The 24,425-nt window shown below is 41.4% G+C and overlaps 2 protein-coding genes across 3 annotated transcripts; both read left to right on the forward strand.

Annotated features, from left to right (window-relative positions):
- The first annotated feature begins 2,242 nt into the window (after positions 1-2,242).
- mtrf1l (mitochondrial translational release factor 1-like) lies at positions 2,243-7,250 on the forward strand. Its single transcript, XM_020047691.2, has 7 exons — positions 2,243-2,912; positions 3,127-3,206; positions 5,557-5,740; positions 5,854-6,017; positions 6,117-6,234; positions 6,441-6,577; positions 6,840-7,250. The coding sequence occupies exons 1-7, from the start codon at positions 2,480-2,482 to the stop codon at positions 7,038-7,040; spliced, it is 1,317 nt and encodes a 438-aa protein (XP_019903250.2). The 5' UTR covers positions 2,243-2,479; the 3' UTR covers positions 7,041-7,250.
- A 98-nt stretch (positions 7,251-7,348) lies between these two features.
- fbxo5 (F-box protein 5) lies at positions 7,349-10,991 on the forward strand. 2 transcript variants are annotated; one of them, XM_010869657.5, is made up of 5 exons: positions 7,349-7,778; positions 8,744-9,396; positions 9,487-9,577; positions 10,042-10,239; positions 10,429-10,991. In XM_010869657.5, exons 1-5 carry the CDS (start codon positions 7,761-7,763, stop codon positions 10,684-10,686), a joined length of 1,218 nt encoding a protein of 405 aa, XP_010867959.2. In that variant the 5' UTR covers positions 7,349-7,760; the 3' UTR covers positions 10,687-10,991. The 2 variants fall into 2 exon arrangements, with proteins under 2 accessions (XP_010867959.2, XP_010867967.2); XM_010869665.5 differs by having other exon boundaries at positions 7,349-7,758; positions 10,429-10,988.
- The last annotated feature ends 13,434 nt before the right edge of the window (positions 10,992-24,425 follow it).

Consider the following 24,425-nt stretch of genomic DNA (forward strand, 5'->3'; position numbering starts at 1 on the left):
GAAGCTACTTTGTATGCACTGTTATCACAGATTTCCCAACTCTAGGGACATACTGAAGACCTTCAAAAAAAGTCACTGTGGCATGGTCACTCCGGGTAGACCCAACTAACCTGTACACATCTGCCCTCTCACCCTCAGGATCTGTCCCATTGTTTGGGTCTACAAGTCATTATTAATTCTTTGAACACTCCAAAAGCATTCACACTTACAGTTTCTTTGAAGACAATAACATTTCCTGCAGGCAATAACTGCAAGCTACCATGACCAAGTTGCATTACGATGTCAAACCTACACTCATCTGCATCTCATCCATTCAGCCGAACATAAAAGACATAAGACAAACATTTCATAAAATTTTAAATGTTTGGTAGTCATTTTACAAGCATAAAACTTGTCAATGTCAATACAATTCTGTCAGGGTACCTCTTTTGGACATCAGCAAACACTGAAGATTGGCCAACATGTTTTTGGAATATTATTTAATAACTTTTAAGAACTCATCATCATCATCATCATCATCATCTTCCGCTTATCCGGGGCCGGGTCGCGGGGGCAGCAGTCTAAGAACTCACATTGTTTATTCTTGCCTGAGAACAAATGTACTCATGTGCATTGTCTTGACAGAGTTTCACAGTACCCTCCATCTTATTCTTTGCCATGTGAGGCTAAATTGGTGGTTTTGCCAGTCATAATGGCAAGGCAAAATTTTGCAACATACAAATGATCAAGCAGAGAGGATATGCGCCCTTCCTGGCTGCCACTCTCCGTCATCCATTGATGCATATTTGTCTTTTATATTACACGTTCAGTCTCCAGTCAATTACTTAGAATATAGAATATCCTAGGCAGCTTTACTGATGAACCATTACATTGCAAGAAACGACTCGTGGTTACAATCATACTGTACATGTTTATGCACACATAGGTATTGCCCTCCCTTGCAAGTATGGCAGTTTGAAAGTGCTGCCACCGGTCTCCTCTGCTCCAAAAATAAGGAGTCGATAAAAGTGGAATTAACTTGACTTTCAAGGTGATTTGCAATTTGATTCTGTTTAATTTTATAGCTTTAATCTTTCCATGTAATATTTCTGGTTATTAGCTAATGTTACAGCAGCCTAGGAACCACTCTGACATTGTGCCAGCTAAAGGCCAGTGTCTACATTTGAAATTGTAGTTTACACAAACACAATTAATGCAATCTATTTACCTGGATATATACATATTGAATTTAAATATTAAAATAAATTACAATCTATGAATTGAACTTAAATTACATGATTTGAAACATAATTTGCTGAGCGTAGTATTCATTTAATTCAGATTCAAATCAAGAAATACAAGATCAATTGATCAATTGAATAATTCAATTTGTGTATTACAAATTCAAAAAGATTTTATTCAAACATCTTCATACAAATTCAAAAATATTAAATTAAAATGACATTTGTGTTGGCATTGAAATCATTCCATGTCTCCATCTGCTGGTCAAACATGGAATTGGTATTTGGTTGTCAAAAAACAGTAATCACAACTGTCTAAGTAAGGTAGCATAGGAACCAGTCTGACAAAGGCCAGTGGTGTGCCTATTGTATTACTTTGTGATGGCTGGAAGGGAGGTTGATATTATCTTTGTTCTGTGTCTACATCTGAAATTATAGTTTACACAAACTCAATTAATGCAATCTATTTAACTGGATATATACATATTGAATTTAAACATAAAATCGATGAATATTTATGAATGATTTAAATAATGAATTGAACTTAAATTGCATGATTTGAAACAGAATTAGCTGAGCATAGTATTCATTTAAATCAGATTAAAATCAAGAAATACAAGATCAATTGATCAATTGAATAATTCAATTTGTGTATTACAAATTGAAAAAGATTTTATTCCAACATCATGCAAATACAAAAATATTAACTTAAAATGATATTTGTTGGCTTTGAAATCATTCTATGTCTCCATCTGCTGGTCAAACATAGAATTGGTATTCGGATGTCAAAAAACAGTAATTACAACTGTCTAAGTAAGGTAGTTCCATCAGTAAGGTAGTTCTATGCAGAGAAGCATTCATGTTTTGATATTTATTTACTTTTATACAATGCTAGTTAGACCACTAATACATTTTAATTTGTTGGCTATTCAATTTTGTTAACGGTAATTGCGTTTATATTTCAGAACTTACGGTATTTTAACAAGTAAATAGAGCCTAACTACGCATGTATGAAAAGCAAAATGGCTGCGTCCTTCAGCAGCATTTCCAGATTCATTTCTCAAAGAACATTTCTTGACGGTTAGCTAGCTAAGTTGTGATACATCAATGGAATATAGTCGTTATGGTTGATACAACTGTTCTAAAGACCTTCCGAACCTCATAATATCTCAATTAGCTTTCGAGTGTAGTGATAGAATAACGTTAATATTATTCCAATGTTGTGTTGAGCCTTTCATAAAAAATATTTTGTAGTAGCAATGGCTTTTACACAAGCTGTCAAAATGTCATTATTGTGTGGTCGTTTCAAAAAGTATTCTTACCAGATGTGGTCCTCTGTCATGTCTCAAAGAAATTACCGAACGGTTCTATGTGGTAGGCGTCGTTATCCATCCCCAAAGATTTGCCAAAAAAGTAGAGCTATGCATGCAACTCAACCATTGATGATAACAAAGTTGCTGACTGTGGATGAGATCTTTGCCAGAAAACCATTACAGGACTACTTGAAGAAGATCGAGACAGAGTACAGTGATAGTCTCAAAGTTATCAACTCAACAGAGGGGCAGCAGGATAGTAATGAGGAGTTCAGAATAAAAAGAACACGAGTGTCTGTATTAGACCCTCTAATAGAGTACATCAAAGAACTTAAGATAAAAGAGCAGGAATTTGCTGAAACTGAAACATTACTCAAAGGTGAGGCCACACCTGATGTGTGATATTGTATATAGTTGATGCAGCAGGACACTAGACATTTCTCATGGCCATTAGCTTGAAAGTTTATGTCACAAAATGTACCTATTCTTTCCTCTGGTGACTGTCCATAATACATCCTGTGACTACCCATCTTCTATATGAATGTATCTCACTGAACCCAGTAAAATGAGACATTATCTTTTTCCCTTCACAGATGATGACCCAGACATGTGTCAGCTGGCAGTCATTGAGAGGGAAGCCTGTCAGAAAGCAATTCAGGATATTAGACAAAAGGTGCACACCTTCCTTTTAAGTTCTCTTTTAAAAGCACATGTAGGGTCTTGAATGTAAATTAGATCACTCTAATCAGTATTGAAAACCTAGATCAGTGGGATTCAACTCCTACCCTTCTGGTGCCGTGTTCACAAAACATCATAAGGCTAAAAGTAGCTCCTAACTTGCTGACTTATGAGCGAGGTGATATTCAGCTCCCACTTGAGGTCCTGGACAATGGTGGTGCCAAGAAAGCGAAAGGACTCCACAGTTTTGACTGAGGAGCCCCCCCAGGGCGATGGGGGGAGGGCAGCTGGGTTTCTCCTGAAGTCCACTGTCATCTCCACTATATTTAGCTCCAAAGTTGTTCTGACTGCACCAGGACACCAGGTGGTCAATCTCACACCTGTAGACAGACTCGTCTCCATCAGAAATAAGTCTGATGAGGGTGGTGTCATCTGCAAACGTCAGGAGCTTTTGACAGAGTGGAGACTGGAGGTGGAGCTCTTGGTGTACAGGGAGAAGAGTAAGGGGGACAGGACACAGCCTTGAGGGGAGCAGGTGCTAATGCTAAGGAGGTCAGACAGGTGCTTCCCCAGTCCCACGTGCTGCCTCTTGTTGGACAAAAAAGCTGTGTTCCACCTGCATATGGGCTCAGGTACTCCCAGTTGCGATAGCTTGTCTTGGAGCAAAGCAGGAATTATGGTGTTGAATGCAGAACTGAAGTCCACAAACAGAAATCTGGCGTAAGTTCCAGGGGAGTCCAGATTCTGGAGGATGAAGGGAGGAGTCATGTTGACCGTGTGGTCCACATCCTGTTGGCTCTGTAGGCAAACTGCAGTGGGTGTAGTAGAGGGTTGGTGATGGTCTTGAGGTGGGACAGCACAAGGCGCTCAAATGACTTCATAACCACAGAGGTCAGGGCAACGGGTCTGTAGTCATTAAGTCCTGTGATCCTTGGCTTCTTGGGGACTGGGATGATGATGGAGGACTTGAAACAGGCCGGGATGCAGCATGTCTCAAGGAGCTGTTGAAGATGTTCGTAAACGCAGCAGAAAGCTCATCTGCACTGTGCTTTAGGGTGGATGGGGAGACGCCGTCAGGCCCTGCTGCTTTTTGGGGTTTCTGTCTCTTGAATAGTTAACATCCCCCTTCTGGATTGACAGTTCCATTGTAGTGGCACAGGTGGGGATGGTTTTGATGGGTGATCATAGTAGCGTGAGTCAGTGATGCTGTCACTTCACCAACAAACAAACAACCCAGTAACACCAGAGATCAAGGCTGTGAAAACTCTACGCTACTTGGCCACAGGGAAAATGTGTCTCTGCAGCGCAGACGGACTACATATATCTCAGTCTTCTGTCAGTAGAATATTACATCAAACAATAAATGCCATCTCCAGACCCCATATCGTCTGACAAATCATTCTGTTTCCTCATTCGCCAATTACAAAGAAACAAAGCTGACTTCATGGCCATAGCTGGACCACCCGGTGTAGTTGGTGCTATAAATGGGACACATGATTGCAGTAATCATTGCACCATCATAAGATGAACGTGCATTTCTTTATGAGCTGCCAGACATGTAAGAGGCTGACAATTAGCTGAACAAACAGCTCCGGAAAAACCTAAGAGACCACTGCACCTTTTTCTTTCCTTTCCAAAAACGTTGAAAAGGAAAGTTTTGAGTGAGGAACAGAAGCATTCAGTTTGCAGTGGTCCCTTAATTTTAACCCTTCTGTTCCTCACTCACAACCTTTTTTTTCAACTTTTTTGGAAAGGAAAGAAAAAGGTGCAGTGGTATCTTAATTTTTTAAGAGAGCTGCATCTTGATTAGTCAGTATATCATTCTTGGTTTCATGTTTAATCAGTGACACTTTATTTTAACATCTTTATTTCAATATGGCAACATGACACATCGTTCTAAAGTATTGCAATGATGAATTCACTGACAGAGACCCCTCCCCTATCAGCCAATCACTATGGGCATAGTAAGTAGGCTTGTTTGTGGAACATGACATTATCCATAGCAATGGGGTTAACCCCGCCCATTCCTTAGTAAAAGTTGGTCTTGGCAGCTTTCTGAATATGTTTTAAGAGGAAACTCTTAGCTAGGAACTTCTAGTGCTGTTTAGGAGTCCTCCTAGTGGTAAACTAAAATGTTTTGTGAATACAGCCCTGTTTTTCTCTTCTAGCGCATCCTTAATTGCACTCAACTGATGTTCCAAGTCTAAACCAGTCCTTTAATAGAGGGTTGCAATGAAAACATGGAGCGGAACTGGCCTTGAGGTCCAGAGTTGATTTTGAGGGATTGAGTTGTGTATGAGATGTTTGACGAACCTGTCATGTCTGATTCATCTACATTCCTTCAGATCTTGTCCCAATTGATCCCTGAGGAGGAGTCAGACATGAGTGACTTAGTCCTGGAGGTCACCGCTGGGATCGGAGGTCAGGAGGCCATGCTCTTCACAGCAGAAGTCTTTGACATGTATCAGAGATTTGCCGCCCACCAAGGCTGGGCGTTCGACATCCTGGAGTACATGAAAAGTGAATTAGGTCAGTCATATTTATTAATTATTGGGCTTGTTGTCCATCCGTGTACGAGTGACGTCAGACAAACTTTGAATGACTTCATTTTCATTGATGGTGACATTGTCTTCTGTCTGAAGGTGGGTTACGGCATGCGTCAGCCAGTATTAGTGGTAATGAGAGCTACAAGAGGATGAAGTTTGAGGCAGGTGTGCATCGTGTGCAGAGGGTGCCTAAGACTGAGAAACAGGGTCGCATGCACACCAGTACCATGACAGTGGTGGTGCTGCCACAGCCCACAGAGGTGAGACCTTGGGCGATTCCCATATTTCCACCATTACCAATGATAAGGTACAGACTTAAAGTATTTTGATATGTGTTTGATTCGATATTTTATTTTCAGATCACTTTCACAATAAACTCGAAGGACTTAAGGATCGAAACTAAAAGGGCGAGTGGAGCCGGGGGCCAGCATGTCAACACCACAGACAGCGCAGTGCGAATCGTACATCTCCCTACAGGTAATCTCGGATAATAAAATGGTGTAAGGATCAGACAGTGGTGTGTCAAACTTATATTCTGATTTGCATAGCATGTACCGTAATTACAGGTCAAATTCAAGGCGACAAATGTTTATTGTGACTGGATCTATTACTTGGAAGTAGCCGTTCTGGTGTGTATATTCTTTGACCCCTAACTTGAGTTTTATCTCTGTTTTGGGTCGTAGGTGTGGTCTCAGAATGCCAGCAAGAAAGGTCCCAGCTGAAAAATAAGGAAAAGGCCATGAAGATGCTACGTGCTAAACTCTACAACATTAGGCTGGAAGAAGAGACCTGTAAGCGATATACAGAACGGAAGGTCCAGGTACAGATCTGAAATGTATATTTGAAATAACCTAGGTTTGAACAAAAAAAGGGACAAATATTTGATGTGGACTGAAAATGCCAAAATAGAATTGAAAGGGCATGCGACAAGATAGAACAGGTGTGACAAGATTCTGGTGGAAAATGTAATGCCTTAAAAGGAGAAGCTGACAAATGGAAGTATTTTGGTTTTACTGTGTGTCTAGAAAATGAACTGTGTTTGTCTAATGAAATTGTATTGACTGTTTAATATTTCCTTTTAGATTGGCACTAAAGGTAGGTCAGAGAAAATCAGGACCTACAACTTTCCCCAGGATCGAATCACAGATCATCGGATTGGGAAAACAGTGCATGAGGTCCGCGAATTTCTTTTGGGTGAAGAGCTTCTTGAGGAAATGAATACAGCACTACGGGAGTTCTCTAACCAGGAGACTCTGATGGACATACTTGGAGAAAATTACTGAACAATAATGGTGTATATTGTAGTTCGCATTCAAGCTATGAATTTTACCTTTATTGAGTGGAGAGTATTTACTTGCTTCTTTGCTTTTATTTCCACCCCCACCTCCTTTGGTTTCTGTTAGAGTCCACTTAACACATTCCACCCATGTGTGAGCTGCCAGTACTCCAACTTCTTTTGTTGCCCTTTTACCAGTAAAACCAGCCAAAACCTCCACGAGTGCATGGTATCTGTCAGTGAATTTCCACCACTTTTTACATGTCCTTGTCTCAAATACCTTTTTTGTAATTATTTATCATCTATATTATTTAAAGATAAACATAAGGGAGGAAAATAAATATGAACCGATCGGTTAACGTGTAGTTATAGCTAAATTTTTTTTTACATTGAATGTTTGCACTTATGTAACGGTTCTGGGGTTAAAAACAACTTTGAACGAAAATTAGTTTTGCAGCCTAATGAGAGGTTTGATATGTATTGAGCACGATAACTCTCGTCACTACCAAAAAGCACCGAGGCTTGACGTCAGCAACCGTTCTTGGTTCTCCATTGGTTCTATTATTTAAAGGCAGCTGTACTGCTTGGCAGTCATTGGTTTGCGCCAATTGGACACGAATTTCAAATGTTTGGAGATCTGGCGCATTTTCTTTATTTATCTCGTTCAAGTATCAAGAAGGTAACAAAAACTAAACCGCAGATCTAGGTGAAAAGAACATTTAAAGGTATGAGATATGCATTCCATGTAAGGTATTACGTTTTTATGGTGTTTGGCTATAAATGTACTTGATCTTTTCAAGTGATTTATGCTAGTTTGTGGCATCGTTGTCTTCATTAATTAACACCGAGTTGGTTAGTTATCGTAAATGGTACTGTTCCAACAAGCAACATTGTCAACAAACTCCTCTACAATAACATGTTATTCTATATTTGGCCTATGTAACGTTAAATAGCTATATTTGTGTACGATGATCTAGTGTAGCGTGCTAGTTAAGTTAGCAAACTTAACTACTGTGCCAGTTATTAAGCATAACAGTTGGCTGGCTAGTACTGAGCTAGTTAGCTAACCTTTTAAATGTATACTTTGTAAGGAACCACTGTACTTGAACCTTATTTCAATTGTATGCATTTGTCTTTTTAGCACAAATCAACTTGAAATTCTGTATGGTACGCGCGTAAAATTACAAAGGCTAACTACAGTGTCAGACATTACTGTAACGCTGCTGGCTAACTAATTTAAATTTACTAGTGTACCTTCTCATGACGTGCTATACTGGCATACACTACATATGGTATTGTAAACGGTTCCTGTAAAAAAAGTTGACGCGTTGCAAAATTACTTTACATTAGCTAACTTTAACATCAGCTTAAGTGACTAGCCAACATGGATGCAAACGTGTCTCATGTTGTTGCAAGCTACATGGGGGGACTTGGTATAAAAGAGCGCACTGCCTCTGACTTTGGAGGGAATTCTGGAACGGTACCTTTTTAACTATCTAACTAGACTATAATGTCTGAATTTGCTAGTTTTTCTGCTAAATACCATTTGAAAACTAGGTTATGGTTATGGATTTTAAGATTATTTGAGTTGCACGATCTACTGTGGTTTGATGCACTAGATTAACTTGTGTAGCTACTGTACTAGCCACTGCTAGCCAATTTTTGCGCTCATTGAGTGTAAGTTAAATCAGCAATGTTTTTTTCTTTAAGGGCTCCACATTTTCAATGAAAATGAAGTGTCCGTCCAAATACGACGATCCTCGATTTCCATGTGACACCGAGAAACAAGTCACATTTAAAGAGTCATGTCTTAAATCCTCACCATTCAAGGGATGCACCCAAGTACTAGTCAAACCACAGCTTTCTTCAGATGTCACCACCACTGCCAACCTGAGCCTCAAGGATGGTGGAAAAGCTATTCACAATAAGGAAAACAACCAACATGACAGAACCCTTGACCAGGTGAACCTAGACTGTGAGGCATTTGAGGACAGTGGTTACCTGTCCTTGCAGAACAGCCAAATAGAGGACTTTGATAACGTAAAGGAACAAGGGATATCTCCAGAGAAGGACCTCGTATCCTGCTGTACCCCAGATGTCGAGGCTAAGTTCACATCATCAAAACTCCCCATACTGAACTTTCAACATGCTGTGTGCAAAGAACTTGCCAACAGCTTCCAGCGAACCCAAAGCTACGACTGGACTGCCATTAGCCGGCTAGCTGAGAACTATGGCCTTGACAGAGTTATTGGTGGGAACATGGGCCTTGAATGTATGGATATTTTAAAAGCCCTGCTGGAGAAGAACATGAAGCACATCCTCACCCGGATCCTACAAATGCTGGGAGATGTTGACTTGATAAGGTAGGTGTGACCGTTACTGGTCTAATGGCAATTTAGGTTTTTCAGCAGTTTTGTGCAACGCAGTTCATCACATTGTGGTTTCCTTCACAGCTGTAGAAAAGTGAGCAAGAGCTGGAGAAAAATAATCAGTCAAGACAAGTCGGTCTTCTGTAGATGCCGCCAGGCTGAGCAGAGAATTGGGGTAAACACTGCGATTTGAAATTGATTTTCTTTAGGTGTGAATAAGGGCCGCTGGTACTAAGGTTCTTCAGTGAAACTTGTAGCATCATCCACTAGGGTTTGTCCTGTTGGATAATTCTACTTAATGTTGTTCAGCACAAGCGGTCTCCAGTCAAACATTGTTGCCATTTGCCCTGTTGACCTGTTTTCCTTCAACTTCTTACTGACAGGAGTTAGCTGGATTGTAGCTTCACCAAACATTGATAACCACATTGGTTTATTGGAGACTGCTTGTGTTAATGAATGTTTTGAGGTTTTCTCCCAATAGCAACCATAGTGAATAATGCTGGCAAAAAATTAAGTATAAAATGGACCCATTACTCATTTAATCTAGTGTAAATTTAAAACCACGCTCATGGTTAAAATGTGTTCTTCCCATAATGTAATCGCCTGTATGGTAATCGGCAATGCGTTTTCTTTTTTAAGGACTCAGGAACTCCTGCAGGACTGGAAAATGCTAAGTCCCTGACGCGCGATTCTTTGACGTCCAGGGTCGTAATGTCCTCTATTCAAAGAGTAGCTTCTACCCCTACCCAGAAGTATAGCAAGAGGATGTTTTCCCAGAGAGACGGCACACAGACCCCGCACTGCTCCCAGGTGTCTCGATTTAGAGAATACCAAGAGGTACGGGGGGGGGGGGTCCCCTTTACTAGACATGTAAATGTTCAGAGGCTCTGATGCTCGTCATTGGGGTGACTATTTGTTTTTTGGCCACGCCTTCCTTTCCGTTCCCGAGACTGTCCTTGATGTTATGTTTGCTACAAATGTCACTGAGCGTGGTATGTCCCGTTGACCTACACCCTTGTTCTCCAGGCTGCCAGTTCGCTGAAGCAGTGCGAGTCGCTGAAGCCCTGCAAGCGCTGCGGCTCGCCTGCCAAACACGACGCCGATGCCATGAGGGCCACCTGTACCCGCGCCAGCTGTGCCTTTGACTTCTGCACTCAGTGCCTGGGCCCGTTCCACGGCTCTACAGCCTGCGGTGTGGGGCTGGCCCATAGTCCCAGCAGCTCCAGAGCCACCCGCGTCCTCATTGGCAGCGCTCGTAGCAAAAGGAATGTCAGGCGCCTGTGAAGTCCACGCGCCCTCTGATAAAGGCCCAACGATGCACCGTTTTAAAGTCTTTCCGAATGTTTTATTCATAAACCTTTTAAGCCCGCTGCCGCCGTGCCTCAAACTGAAAGGAACTGTGGCATTGGAATATCATGTTTGAATGCACCGTATTTTTGGACATTCGGTGGATGCCAGTTGTCCGGAATATGTCGTCGGAAAGCGACAAATGTACTGGAAGACCCAAAAAAGGAAACAGAATTAAATATTTTACTAGTAATTTTATATTTGTTATTGATATGTCCTAAATATATTTGTAAATATTTTAAATGTGATATGTAAATTGTTATAATAAATGTCTTTCAGAGTTTTATGAAAACTTTTCTCCTTTTTAGTATTTATATTGTTAATGAGAAATTAATCACTTAGCAATTGGTTCTGCAGAAGTTAGTTCTACTTATTTACCGCATCTTGACAGCCTCTTACTCTATTACATGGTCGATTGGTGCATAAATATCTGAGCCTTTTCCTGTATATTTTGGTCAATGTTTAAACATTCTATCTGGAACTCCTCGCTCATGTGGTTATGCGTTTTATGTCAGTATGAACTCTTATGGTATTTTTAGGCATGGTGGAATAACCTTTCATACCGTTTTGTTAAGAATAATTGTGCCTTAAGTTGTTTAGCCTACATAGTGTGTAATACATTCCTATGGGGTGTGTACATTCTGTGATGTTTCTACACACCCAGTGTGTAAATCTACAAATATTTCCTTTCTAGCTGTTTTGGTACAAACTAATATCACACATTTCCCCTTTATGGTTAAGCCATCAACATTTGTGTTAATGGTGCAATGATGCATGAGTAGAGGTGGGCATTAGCTGTACCAAAACCTGTTTTATTACTCATGTTTTGGCATTGGGTAATCACCCCGTGGGCAAATGATTGCAAGGTAAAATTTGCAGCCTAACAGAAACCTACCATTGCAGCAGAGCTTTCACGCTTTTACTGAATCTTGGGATGGTCTCTGTATTGGTGAGTGCCACTGGCCATCCTGTCTCTTGAACTAATCTGCTCCCATTAAAGTGCGTAGCCATTTCCCAGTTTGTACTGCTGTTCTGCACTGGTCTAGTCTTGTTTGTTTTTTCACAACCATGAAATGAGAGAATTTGGTTATGTTTAATTCACTGAAAAAATTGCTACTCATTAACTTTGAGAAGCTGGAGCAAATGGTAATTCGTCCCATTAGGTGGTGCCACAACACCACTTAAAAAACCCTCAAGTGGCTGCTATCCAGAATGTTAATGAGTTGAACAGACTGAAAACTACCAATAATCACATGACAGCTGTGATTTACACACCTTTCACAGTGAATGATTTCTTGTAATTCATTAAGACATCCCTTGTACATTACCACCGACAGCTAACCTAGTGGATTTCATTACTAATGGCTTGATAATGCACCCTGTCCAGTTGGCAACAGTCTCATTAATCTTATCTCTTGTGGGTAGATTACACAGGCCAAATTATACGACGTTTTACTTACAATGTTTTCTCTTACTGTTAACTGCAGTTTAAAAGGTGTGAAGTGTGTGTGTTTCCTCTGAATGTCTATCCGGTGCAGAGAGGAAAGCCAATTCACACAAGTTTTTACAGTGGGACCTTGCAGAGGTGTTTCCTTCTCGTTTCAATGGAGGGTTTTACTTCTGTATTAATCTCTGAAACAAAATGTAAATCTTGTGTCATTTGGTCTGCTGTTTTGCACACTAATTTTATGGAAAATTACTAATTTCTGGATGCTACGTGGTAGCTCCTCAAGATTAGAACCACTGTATTGGATATACTCTTTCCCTAGACTCAACCAAAATAATTAATTAGGGCTGTAGAAAAACCCACTTCTTGGAGTTGTCGAAGTTAACGCAATTTACTTTACCACAAAATGGTCAAAAAATAAACTGGAGAAGGTATTCTGTGGCTGCCTCCTTAGTGTATAGTTCGGTCCTGGTAAACCATGGTGTTGACCAAATGGCTAACTTTACCAGGCTGGTTGGCTGGCTAAGATGATTGCATTTCCTTCATGACTGTTGAGATTGCTAGATGTAGCCTGTATCTAAAATATTGGTTGACTTGTGGCTCAATTTGCCTTTGCAGCAACAAATAAGCTTAAGTTGGCTGAATATGTTTATAGAAACCAATACTCACGAGGGCCAACGGTTTTGTTAACATTTGTTATAGATTTGAAAATATTTGTCTCAGTATACTTTGTAGGTGGTAGGTTGATGCGAATGACGTCTAGCTGCTTAAACATTTATTCTGACATCATGGGTCGACTTTTAATCGTCTTTTCTAATTGTTTTAAGAACATTTTCCTGGTGTAGGGACATAGCGCCATCTTTTACCAGGACAATGTCAAGTGCCTTCCAGTTGGTAAACCACTAAACACACATCCCTCTGGCTGCCTTCGAATATTATAAGCTATGTTTTACCTCATCCGATGTACCACATTGCTTACAATTTATCCATAATTTCCAGCTGATTCATTTATCATACCCTGCGTGTTTTACCATGCTTTACTAATACATCTTCCTCGTGTTATAACGTCATACCATCTGTCTCTAAGAATGTGAATCAGACTTAACATTCAGAGAACCTACCTTTAACTTTTTTATAATTGTTTCCCAGTACCAATGTCTAGGTAGGTTGAGCGCACATTCTGTAAAATAACAATACGTCCATATTCAACCCTTTTGAATGAACAACCAAGCGAGTTAAACAGTTCTATAATCAGGGTTCCCACTGGTCATGGAATTTCTGGAATGTCATGGGATTTTAAAAAGCATATTCCAGACATGGAAAGTCAGGGGATTTTATAATTTTTTAGTCCAAGTCATGGAATATCAGAGGATTTTGTAACATGTTTACATTCTAGTTGCCATTTATCTAAATGTGTATTTTCCCTGCAGTATTCTTTATACGGCTTGTTTCATGCATTTAGTGTATTGCGTATTGTAATGGTTAGGCTACTTCATTTTTCTTTGTCCATTTATCCCCTTCCCGCTCGTCAACTGGCAATCACTTCAGTCAATAAATGCGACTTCCTGTACCTGCTAACAAGGGAAAAATTCCAGGCTTGCCTTCTTCCCATAATGCATCCTGGTGCCATGTGTTCTCCAGGGTAAGCGATGCACACGGCCATCCACGTGATGTAAAAGAAAATGTGATTCATCAGACCTGGCCACCTTCTTCCATTGCTCCGTGGTCCGGTTCTGATGCTCACGTGCCCATTGTAGGGGCATACGCAACAAACTGTGATGCACTGTGTGTTCTGACACCTTTCTATCAGTACCAGCATTAACCTTTTCAGCAATTTGAGCTACAGTAGCTTGCCTGTTGGATCAGAACACACGGGCCAGCCTTCACTCCCCATGTGCGTCTATGAGCTTTGGCCGGTTTACTGCTTTTCCTTCCTTGGACCACTTTTGATAGGTACTGACCACTGCAGACGGGGAACTCCCCACAAGGGCTGCAGTTTTGTAGATGCTCTGACCCACTCGTCTAGCCAACACAATTTGGCCCTTGTCAAAGTCGCTCAGAGCCCTATGCTTATTTTTCCTGTTTCTAACACATCAACTTTGAGGACAGAATGTTCACTTGCTGCCTAATATATCCCACCCACTGACAGGTGCCATGATAATAATTGTCAGTGTTATTCACTTCACCTGTCAGCGGTCATAATGTTATGGCTGATCGGTGCATGTTTAAGCTGTGAAAACGTAGTTTTGTACTGAAGACATCTGTGAACTAGTAAATAAAGCTTGCAAGTTGATGTTTAAAATACTGCGTGCTGATTTTTGTCTGCTCCGTGCTCTGCACAAAGGTTGCTTGTTTTTCTATTCAATATAGGTCATGGAAATTCCGCTTTTTAGTCAGGGAAAAGTCAGGGAATTTGACAACTGACTTAGAGTGGGAACCCTGTATAATGTTGAGACGTTCATCTACAACGGACATAGCTTTGTATATGGACCTACTCCTACTTCTCTGAATTGGTTCTGCTGTACCAATCAACACATACTTTGGTCACTGTAAGGTCTCCTTACTGTACTTAGAATTTCTACAAACCAAGGTGTAAATAGTACAACGTGAAAGTACTCAACTGTGTTCGGCTGTGTTCATCACTTTCAGGAAGTATCTAATTAAGATCTTATTAATCAAGTGAAGGGAGATCAAAACTACCTAGTGATCAGTTAAATAAAGAGGAAGACTGTAAATGATCAGTTAAGGTCACTGGTTAGTTATGAACTCTGTTTATCTGTGCATTTAGTGTTGTTGTTTTAGTCCTAGACTAGGCTTAATCTGTGTTTGTGAAACCCAGTTTACTGTAGTGTAGACTCACCTTTTCTGTAGGGTATATGCAGTAGACCAGGGGTGTGAAGGTGAATGGCAAGACACTAGATTAACAAACCATACGTGCTGATGTAAAAAGAGCCGCATTAAATGAATTAGAATTGATTACTTGATTTATGTTGCTCTCATAATGAGTCTCATAATTTGGATGGGATGGTTGACATGTGAAAGGCATTAGCCAAATCCATTAAAAACCAACACTCTGTACTGCTTTTTTGACCACAGCAGATATGTTGTTTGGACAATTATAGACGCTGAGATACAACCATGGCCAGCTGGAGTGCATCAGGTTTGTATTTGAGTAGCCAGTGCTTTATGATGACATGCTACCAATGTCTTTCTCTGTTGCTATGGAATATTCGATGACTGGGATAGCCTTTGACCCTTTCCTCTAATAGGGTACAGAATACCCCTGTGAATCACCTCAGAGCATTGGTGACTGCCCATCCTATATAACATAACAGAAAGGACAAAAGTTCCCCACAATGTGTCTAGGAGGCATTGATACCTCACAGGCTGATGTTTAAGAACCTGCCCAGGTTAAAGCACCCCCGTCCATTCTTATGATTCAGTTATCATAGTGGTTATGTCATCTGAGTACTAACCACAGGGTTGTTGCATTGAATCTCAAGCTGGTGGAAACTTGTTTCTTTTTATCCCAGAACACAGAACCTACCTAAAATGTACGACACACGGATGTCAGTGCCTGCTCAGTGCCAAAAATGTAGATTATTATCTTTTAAATTAAATTAGCAAAGGTTGTGGTTAGGGTTAGGATTATAGTTATGGTTTGTTTTCTAAAGCATTCTCACTCCTTTTCGTTGAACTGAGGAGAATGGGCAGAGTTACATTCACCTCCGAGTCCAGTGTGTGAAAAGACCGGTCTCCTCTGATTGCTTTTAGGGAAATTATTATCTTTTGCTTGTGATCCACTCTGCAGTACTTCTCTGGTACATACAGTAGGTTCATGTTAACACAAAAATGATCAGAATTCTAATTACCAATAAATCTCCTCCCAAAATGAACTGACTGTTAACACATGGTGGCGTGAGCTTTTCTACACTGTCCATCTGTTTTCACATTCATGGGGATTTTAAATTCATAATTGAAAGATGTTGCTGAGATAATGTTTCATTGAATAGTCTCTGTGTGACATAAACAACATTTCTCCTCAGTCTGACATTATAATTGATTATTTCCACTGTCTGAAATGATCAGTGGTGCCTGATCTGTTAATTCAATTTCATTTAAACATAAAATGCTTTGCTCCATTTTTACTTTTGTCTACCAGTGATTTATTTGGAATTTGTTAGAGTTTAGGAAAAGAGAGAGAATGCCTCATACATTGAGGTTGTTCTCTAGGTATGTTTTAGAGGGGTATCCACTTCGGTCCTGCACGTGAGTGGTCAGCCTACATATCATAAGTGAGGTGGAATTCAATACATGAAGGCAGCCAAAATGACCACATGAAACATCAGGTTCTCTTTATTAAAATAATTTTCCTGTCACTCAGAAGGGATGCCTTTGTTTTTCTCCTGCAGACCCAATACACCAGTCTTTTTTACAATTAGCTTTCCTTAGTGTGTGTCCGACTGGTCCATCAAAGTCTGGCCACTGTGATGTCAGCTCCCTGTGTGCCACTCTTTCCTGGGGCTATTCTCTTTAGCTGCCTGCTACACAAAATGTCAATGTGCAGTTGACTGTTCCGTCACTGTCCTTAAGTGTTCTGCCAGCCGTGGTGACAATTAGACATTTTTTTTTTAACTTTTTGCTTTGGGCAATGCTTTCGGTGTTGGCTACTAAATATATCACTTTTCCTCCCCCTCTCAACTGTGCCCTGTATGTTTCTTTCACTAATATATGTATTTTGTTCAACTTATACTATGGATTTTCTTAAAATATTTTGTGAAATATAACTTGACATTGTAGCTGACATTCTTTATCCATGGATGTTTGTATTTTAATCCAGCTGTGACAAACTAAGGTGTTCATGCCTTCTCACTGACTGCCTTTCACAGAACTAGCTCAGCTAGGAAGAGTTTGTCTGCACACGCGCTGGAAGTGAAATCACTCCCTGGTCAACTATCACAATTGTGATCATAGTCCCTGACTTAGTCGCTATAGCGCCACCAGACAGTGCAGCTCTGTTTTGGACATCCCACCTGTCCATCCGGTGTAATGCTGATCTGAACTTGGACCGGCCCATTGTTGGACACCGGACATGACTAGGATTTGAACAATGACGCAGCTTTATTGTAAAGTAAAGATGTAGACCATGCAACCTATTACTTTTTTTATTGCATGGTTAACTGGTTTATTATAGTGATAAGACCTGTTAGGAGTTTGTGGTGAATGGCCAGTGTATATTTACAATACCTTTACAGTGAAGTAATTTCCCTCCTATTCATGAACGATTTACAATAATGAGCGCACATATTTTCTTACATGGCTAAGTGCTGCGTTCAGGCACTTCATGTCTTGTGCATAACAACAGCTCTTAGCCATGGCATATGACCATATATCACAACCCCTTGTGGTGTATTGATTGATTATCAAATGGTTCCTGTGAATCATGATAGCCGTGGTCTATGTGAGGAATAAGGGACGAGGGGGTGTGGTACATGGCGAATGTACCACAGTTAAGAGCTGTTCTTAGGCTTGATGCATCGTGGAGCCTGGACACAAAGCTTAGCTGTGGTATATTGGCCATACATCACAAATACCTTAAATGCCTTATTGCTCTTATAAACCAGTTACCAATGTAATTTACGGTCTCATATAGCATGGCTATCAACCAATCAGGATTCAAACCGCCAGTTTATAAGAAACCTTACAAACCAATGTGAAAATTATTATTTCTAGTTATGTATTATGTTTTATCATTCATAGTTGAAATATATGAATGGCATTGTCAAATTAAACTTGATGAAATATATATATACAGGTGCTGGTCATAAAATTAGAATATCATCAAAAAGTTGATTTATTTCAGTAATTCCATTCAAAAAGTGAAACTTGTATATTATATTCATTCATTACACACAGACTGATATATTTCAAATGTTTATTTCTTTTAATTGTGATGATTTTAACTGACAACTAATGAAAATCCCAAATTCAGTATTTCAGAAAATTAGAATATTACTTAAGACCAAAACAAAAAAAGTATTTTTTGAAATGTTGGCCAACTGAAAAGTATGAACATGAAAAGTATGAGCATGTACAGCACTCAATACTTAGTTGGGGCTCCTTTTGCCTGAATTACTGCAGCAATGCGGCGTGGCATGGAGTCGATCAGTCTGTGGCACTGCTCAGGTGTTATGAGAGCCCAGGTTGCTCTGATAGTGGCAGTCAGCTCTTCTGCATTGTTGGGTCTGGCGTATCGCATCTTCCTCTTCACAATACCCCATAGATTTTCTGTAGGGTTAAGGTCAGGCGAGTTTGCTGGCCAATTAAGAACAGGGATACCATGGTCCTTAAACCAGGTACTGGTAGCTTTGGCACTGTGTGCAGGTGCCAAGTCCTGTTGGAAAATTCCTCCAGTTCTTCTGGGGGGACACAGAGGCGTTCCCAGGCCAGCCGGGAGACATAGTCCCTCCAGCGTGTCCTAGGTCTTCCCCGGGGTCTCTTCCCGGTGGGACGGGACCGGAACACCTTCCCAGGAAGGCGTTCCGGAGGCATCCGAAACAGATGCCCAAGCCACCTCAGCTGACCCCTCTCGATGTCGAGGAGCAGCGGCTCTACTCTGAGCTCCTCCCGGGTGACCGAGCTTCTCACCCTATCTCTAAGGGATCGCCCAGCCACCCTGTGGAGAAAGCTCATTTCGGCCGCCTGTATCCGGGATCTTGTCCTTGCGGCTCAGCTCTTTCTTCACCACGACAGACCGATACATCGACCGCATTACTGCAGAAGCTGCACCGATCCGTCTGTCAATCTCCCGTTCCATCCTTCCCTCACTCGTGAACAAGACCCCTAGATACTTAAACTCCTCCACTTGAGGCAGGGACTCTCCACCAACCTGAAGTGGGCAAGCCACCCTTTTCCGACTGAGGACCATGGCCTCGGATTTGGAAGTACTGATTCTCATCCCCACCGCTTCACACTCGGCTGCAAACCGTCCCAGTGCATGCTGAAGGTCCTGGTTTGAAGGGGCCAACATTACAACATCATCTGAAAAAAGCAACTTTTTGATGATATTCTAATTTTATGACCAGCACCTGTATATTACAACACGAATGATGATGGAGTGAGCTTTAATTTAAATTCTTAACTTATGGTTTTTCCTCTGTAAACCCTGTTTGTCACTGACCCATTGACTTAAGAGAATGCATGGGTTAAATTGGTATTTGGGAAGTAGGGGAGCCCTACTTTCTACTTTCCAGTTGAATCAAAATTGTTCAGCTGTTGGCCAGTGGAAGTACAGGAGCTCAGCCCCAATTTAACCCCTGGATTAGGAAGAATAAGACGGAATTTAGCAGTTCTGGATCTGACTATGAGCAAGATAATCGGGTGGTAACCCTGTTCTGCACTGCACAGCCATTCCCATTGTTGAGGCAGAGATACAATTACATACCATAATAGCCAATATCTCTTGTGATTCTATTAGAATTCCCAAGATGCAAACATCTCTTGGCGATGTTGCAATAAACCAAGGTTGCTATAGTATTTCAACATTGATCTCCACTTTTTTAAATAATGTTTTTTGGGGCTTGCTCACCTCATTTAAAACCAAATACACTTGTTACACATTTGATTGAATTTGTAAGGCCTGCCCCCAAGTGGCGCCGCGATCTTAGTCACTTCCTCACTGTCCAGTTGCGCCCTTGCCAGGGCAGGAGTTTGAATCCTGGTCACGGCACACCGACACAGCTGGAGCACTGTACACACGCTCTGGGCTGGATGAACGGGATATCTGTGAGGTGAAAGGAGACGGTTGCCCTTTGTGCTCTCAGCACACCAGATGATTAATCTGTTGGCTGCCCTTCCAGACAGATCACCACTTGGGTCGTTCATTTCTCTGATTTATTGAACTCCGGCAGCACTGGGACACTTCTCCAAATGAAACGTAATAATTGAAGTCGTTACGCTTTCACGCAATAATGTGTTTACCTCTCCCTCACCGACGCTGTTTACGTCAACACTGGAGTCATAACAAACACACTACACTGACGTATTTCAATAGATCTGGAATATTTCTGTTGTTAGCATCGTCGTAAGTTTTGTTTTTCAGTGTATGCAATGACCATTGTAGAAGTTTGAGACTTCTAAAAATGCACCACAGTCAAAGGCCTGTATAACAAGCCCAAAGGACAGTTTGAGGAATCTGAGATGAGGGAGGGAGGGCTCTAAGATGGGGAGACTTTCCCGCCAAAGAGATATACACTCAACATTTATCTCAACCTCGTGTTCTCTCTCTCTCTCTCTCTCTCTTAGTACATGATTACACACACAAGGATCTATGCTCACATGTGTGCACAGACTAAACCTGCGGTTTGGTGCATGATGGGGCTCTGGAACAAATGACACCGACGAGTGGCTGACACCTGTTGCCATGTCATATGTTACACAGCCGAAGGGTCACTCCCATGCAGGCTGTCGTAGACTTCATGTGGTGTTACTAGTAGGCAGGAAACAGGAAGTGGGGTTCCCAGGAAGCTGCACAACTGACCCCTGAAATCAGTAGCCTCCCTTGTTCCAAAAAGTTGAACCTGTCAAGCATGAATCTTTTCCGGATGGTCATGTGTCGTTGCAATCCTCAGACTCTCTCTTCTATAACCCCCTCCCCTTCTGTTCTGTCCTCTCTCCTTCTAAACAGTTCTCTCATTTGTGTCCTGATTCTGTCTCTTTGACCCCACCCTCCACCTCCTATGACTCTCCCTGTCCCCGATCCTCCCTGCCAGCTAAGCCCTCCCTCCTGCTCCACGGCTGACGGACTCGCTGTCAGTTCTCAGAACCGGGCTGCAGGGCAGCTGAGAATGAATGGACAAAAATAATAACTTCCTAACGACATCTGCACCTCATTCACTCAGCCACTCAGGTTTGTCACACCCACAACATTTCTGGGTGCAAACCCATTTTTCCAAGCTTTCACCGGACGCAATCTCGCAACTAGGGATTTCCTGTCGCCCGACAACCCTCGCCCTTGAAACCATCCCCTCCCGGTTTCTCCTCATCAACTCCAGAGACCTTTGCCCATTCTTCACTTTCCTCATCGACTCAGCCCTACCAACTGATGCATTCCTTTGGACGTCAAGAAGGCCAGAGTTGCTCTCCTTAAGAAACCAATACCCGGATGTCAAAAACAACAATCTTCCCAAGTTTTCTTATTTCACCCCACTCTCCTCATACACTCCAATGACTTCCAGGTAAAGCTTGCATTAATTATCGGACACAGAGAAATGCACGGGCACATGCATGTACAAACATACACAAACACTGTCTATTTGTTAATTTCAGTGTGTGAATAGGTTGCTTTAGTGGTGGTGTTCCAATTACATCCCAGAGTCAGCCAGAGCAGTCAGCCAGAGCAGTCAGCCAGAGCAGTCAGTCAAAGAGCACAGTGTAAAAACGCTGGAACCTGACTGTGCCTGAGTCTCTCTATTTTTACTCCCAGGGGGCCTGTACAGTAATGAGAGGTAATGAATGTCTGGCCTCTCCACAAGGCAGGGAATACTCTCATATCATATGCTTTGCACTGGGGAATGGAGACTAACAAACACACACACACACGTTTTCACTTCTTCAGGATTCACTGAACAGAAACCTACAGTTGTACACTCTATTAAAGTTTTTGTGTCTTTGTTTGCTGTCCTCAATCACCACCACATGGTGTTTTTCTGTGTCCTAAGCACCTTAATGATGAGAATTTGATGTGCCAAATTGAGATGCATGGAGCAGAGATAAAACTTGATCAGCATTCTGTCACCTGAAATCTTTTAGTTTGCCTTTCCTTCAAAGAGCATGATTGTCAGTAAGTACAGTGGGGAGAACAAGTATTTGATACACTGCCGATTTTGCAGGTTTTCCCACATACAAAGCATGTAGAAGTCTGTCATTTTTATCATAGGTACTCTTCAACTGTGAGTGACGGAATCTAAAACAAAAATCCAGAAAATCACTTTGTATGATTTTTAAGTAATTAATTTGCATTTTATTGCATGACATAAGTATTTGATACATGAGAAAAGCAGAACTTAATATTTGGTACAGAAACCTTTGTTTGCAATTACAGAGATCATACGTTTCCTGTAGTTCTTGACCAGGTTTTCACACACTGCATCAGGGATTTTGGCCCACTCCTCCATACAGACCTTCCCCAGATCCTTCAGGTTTTGGGGCTGTTGCTGGGCAATACAGACTTTCAGCTCCCTCCAAAGATTTTCTATTGGGTTCAGGTCTGGAGACTGGCTAGGCCACTCCAGGACCTTGAGATGCTTCTTAAGGAGCCACTCCTTAGTTGCCCTGGCTGTGTGTTTCAGGTCGTTGTCATGCTGGAAGACCCAGCCACGACCCATCTTCAATGCTCTTACTGAGGGAAGGAGGTTGTTGGCCAAGATCTCACGATACATGGCCCCATCCATCCTCCCCTCAATACGGTGCAGTCGTCCTGTCCCCTTTGCAGAAAAGCATCCCCAAAGAATGATGTTTCCACCTCCATGCTTCACGGTTGGGATGGTGTTCTTGGGGTTGTACTCATCCTTCTTCTTCCTCCAAACATGGCAAATGGAGTTTAGACCAAAAAGCTAAATTTTTGTGTCATCAGACCACATGACCTTCTCCCATTCCTCCTCTGGGTCATCCAGATGGTCATTGGCAAACTTCAGACGGGCCTGGACATGCGCTGGCTTGAGCAGGGGGATCTTGTGTGCGCTGCAGGATTTTAATCCATGACGGCGTAGTGTGTTACTAATGGTTTTCTTTGAGACTGCGGTCCCAGCTCTCTTCAGGTCATTGACCAGGTCCTGCCATGTAGTTCATGATCATTGATGCCCCACGAGGTGAGATCTTGCATGGAGCCCAAGACTGAGGGAGATTGACCATCATCTTGAACTTTCTCCGTTTTCTAATAATTCCGCCAACAGTTGTTGCCTTCTCACCAAGCCTATTGTCTTTTGCCTATTGTCCTGTAGCCCATCCCAGCCTTGTGCAGGTCTATAATTTTATCCCTGATGTCCTTACACAGCTTTCTGGTCTTGGCCATTGTGGAGAGAATGGAGTCTGTTTGATTGAGTGTGTGGACAGCTGTGTTTTATACAGGTAACAAGTTCAAACAGGTGCAGTTAATACAGGTAATGAGTGGAGAACAGGAGGGATTCTTAAAGAAAAACTAACAGGTCTGTGAGAGATAGAATTCTTACTGGTTGATAGGTGATTAATTACTTATGTCATGCAATGAAATGCATATTAATTATTTAAAAATCATACAATGTAATTTTCTGGATTTTGGTTTTAGATTCCGTCTCCCACAGTTGGAATGTACCTATGATAAAAATTACAGACCTCTACATGCTTTGTAAGTAGGAAAACCTTGTTCTCCCCACTGTATGTATTGTGGTCAGAAATAATATTTTGTTACTATTTGGACATTTTCTGCTATATTGACAGAGGGTGTGGGTAAAGATAGAGAGAAATTGGATAATGTTTTGTTGAATGACTGTTTTGATGTGTAGGTGAAAGGAATTGTGATGTTTCTTTTCTCAGTATCTACAGTAACTTGATTTGTGTATTTTGGAATTGTTGTATACTGGTCATTAAAATCTTTGACATAGATGCAACTTGACAGTGATTTGGATGTATTTTCTCATTTTAGATACCACATAAGTCCCTGCTAATAATATCATTTAATTTGGACCCCCCTCCCAGCGCATTGCTTATGACATTTATGAGTCAAATATCCTGTGCCATTTCGACACTAGTAAACATACTGACTCTGTCTTGTTTTGGTTTAGCAAGACACCAAGCGCGGAGTTGAAGGACAACAAAAGGGTTTAATAAGGAAACTGAGGCAGGTAAAAAACTGGAAAATGGCAATAACAAGGCAGGCAGGCAAAAACACTCACAAAATGACTCAGCAAAGGGCTGATATAGTTTGACAAACTAATTTGGGCGCTAACGAGGACTAAATAACAAACAGGTGAAAACAATCAGAACAAAAAGGCTACATTTAAGAACAATTTTGGCCGCCTGTATCCGGGATCTGAAAATGAAACACAACAGACTACAGTCAGGGACAACAGCAAAAACACAACGGTACAAAACAGAGCCTTACAGACTCATGATTTTAGTGCATGTTTTCACACTATCCTCCATGATTCCAACAGTGAGGAGCCAATTTATCCCAAAACAACATAGGAAATAA

This window comes from Esox lucius, chromosome 6, assembly GCF_011004845.1.
Source record: "Esox lucius isolate fEsoLuc1 chromosome 6, fEsoLuc1.pri, whole genome shotgun sequence".
Lineage (NCBI taxonomy): Eukaryota > Metazoa > Chordata > Actinopteri > Esociformes > Esocidae > Esox > Esox lucius.

What these genes read in the sequence shown, in the direction of transcription:
- mtrf1l (XM_020047691.2), top strand. Translation starts at nt 2,480, where the DNA reads ATGGCTTTTACACAAGCTGTCAAAATGTCATTATTGTGTGGTCGTTTC. An exon ending in TTCAGGATATTAGACAAAAG is followed by an intron (nt 3,207 to 5,556) that starts GTGCACACCTTC and finishes ACATTCCTTCAG; the next exon opens with ATCTTGTCCCAATTGATCCC. An exon ending in GTACATGAAAAGTGAATTAG is followed by an intron (nt 5,741 to 5,853) that starts GTCAGTCATATT and finishes TTCTGTCTGAAG; the next exon opens with GTGGGTTACGGCATGCGTCA.
- fbxo5 (XM_010869657.5), top strand. An exon ending in GGAGATGTTGACTTGATAAG is followed by an intron (nt 9,397 to 9,486) that starts GTAGGTGTGACC and finishes TTTCCTTCACAG; the next exon opens with CTGTAGAAAAGTGAGCAAGA. An exon ending in AGGCTGAGCAGAGAATTGGG is followed by an intron (nt 9,578 to 10,041) that starts GTAAACACTGCG and finishes TTCTTTTTTAAG; the next exon opens with GACTCAGGAACTCCTGCAGG.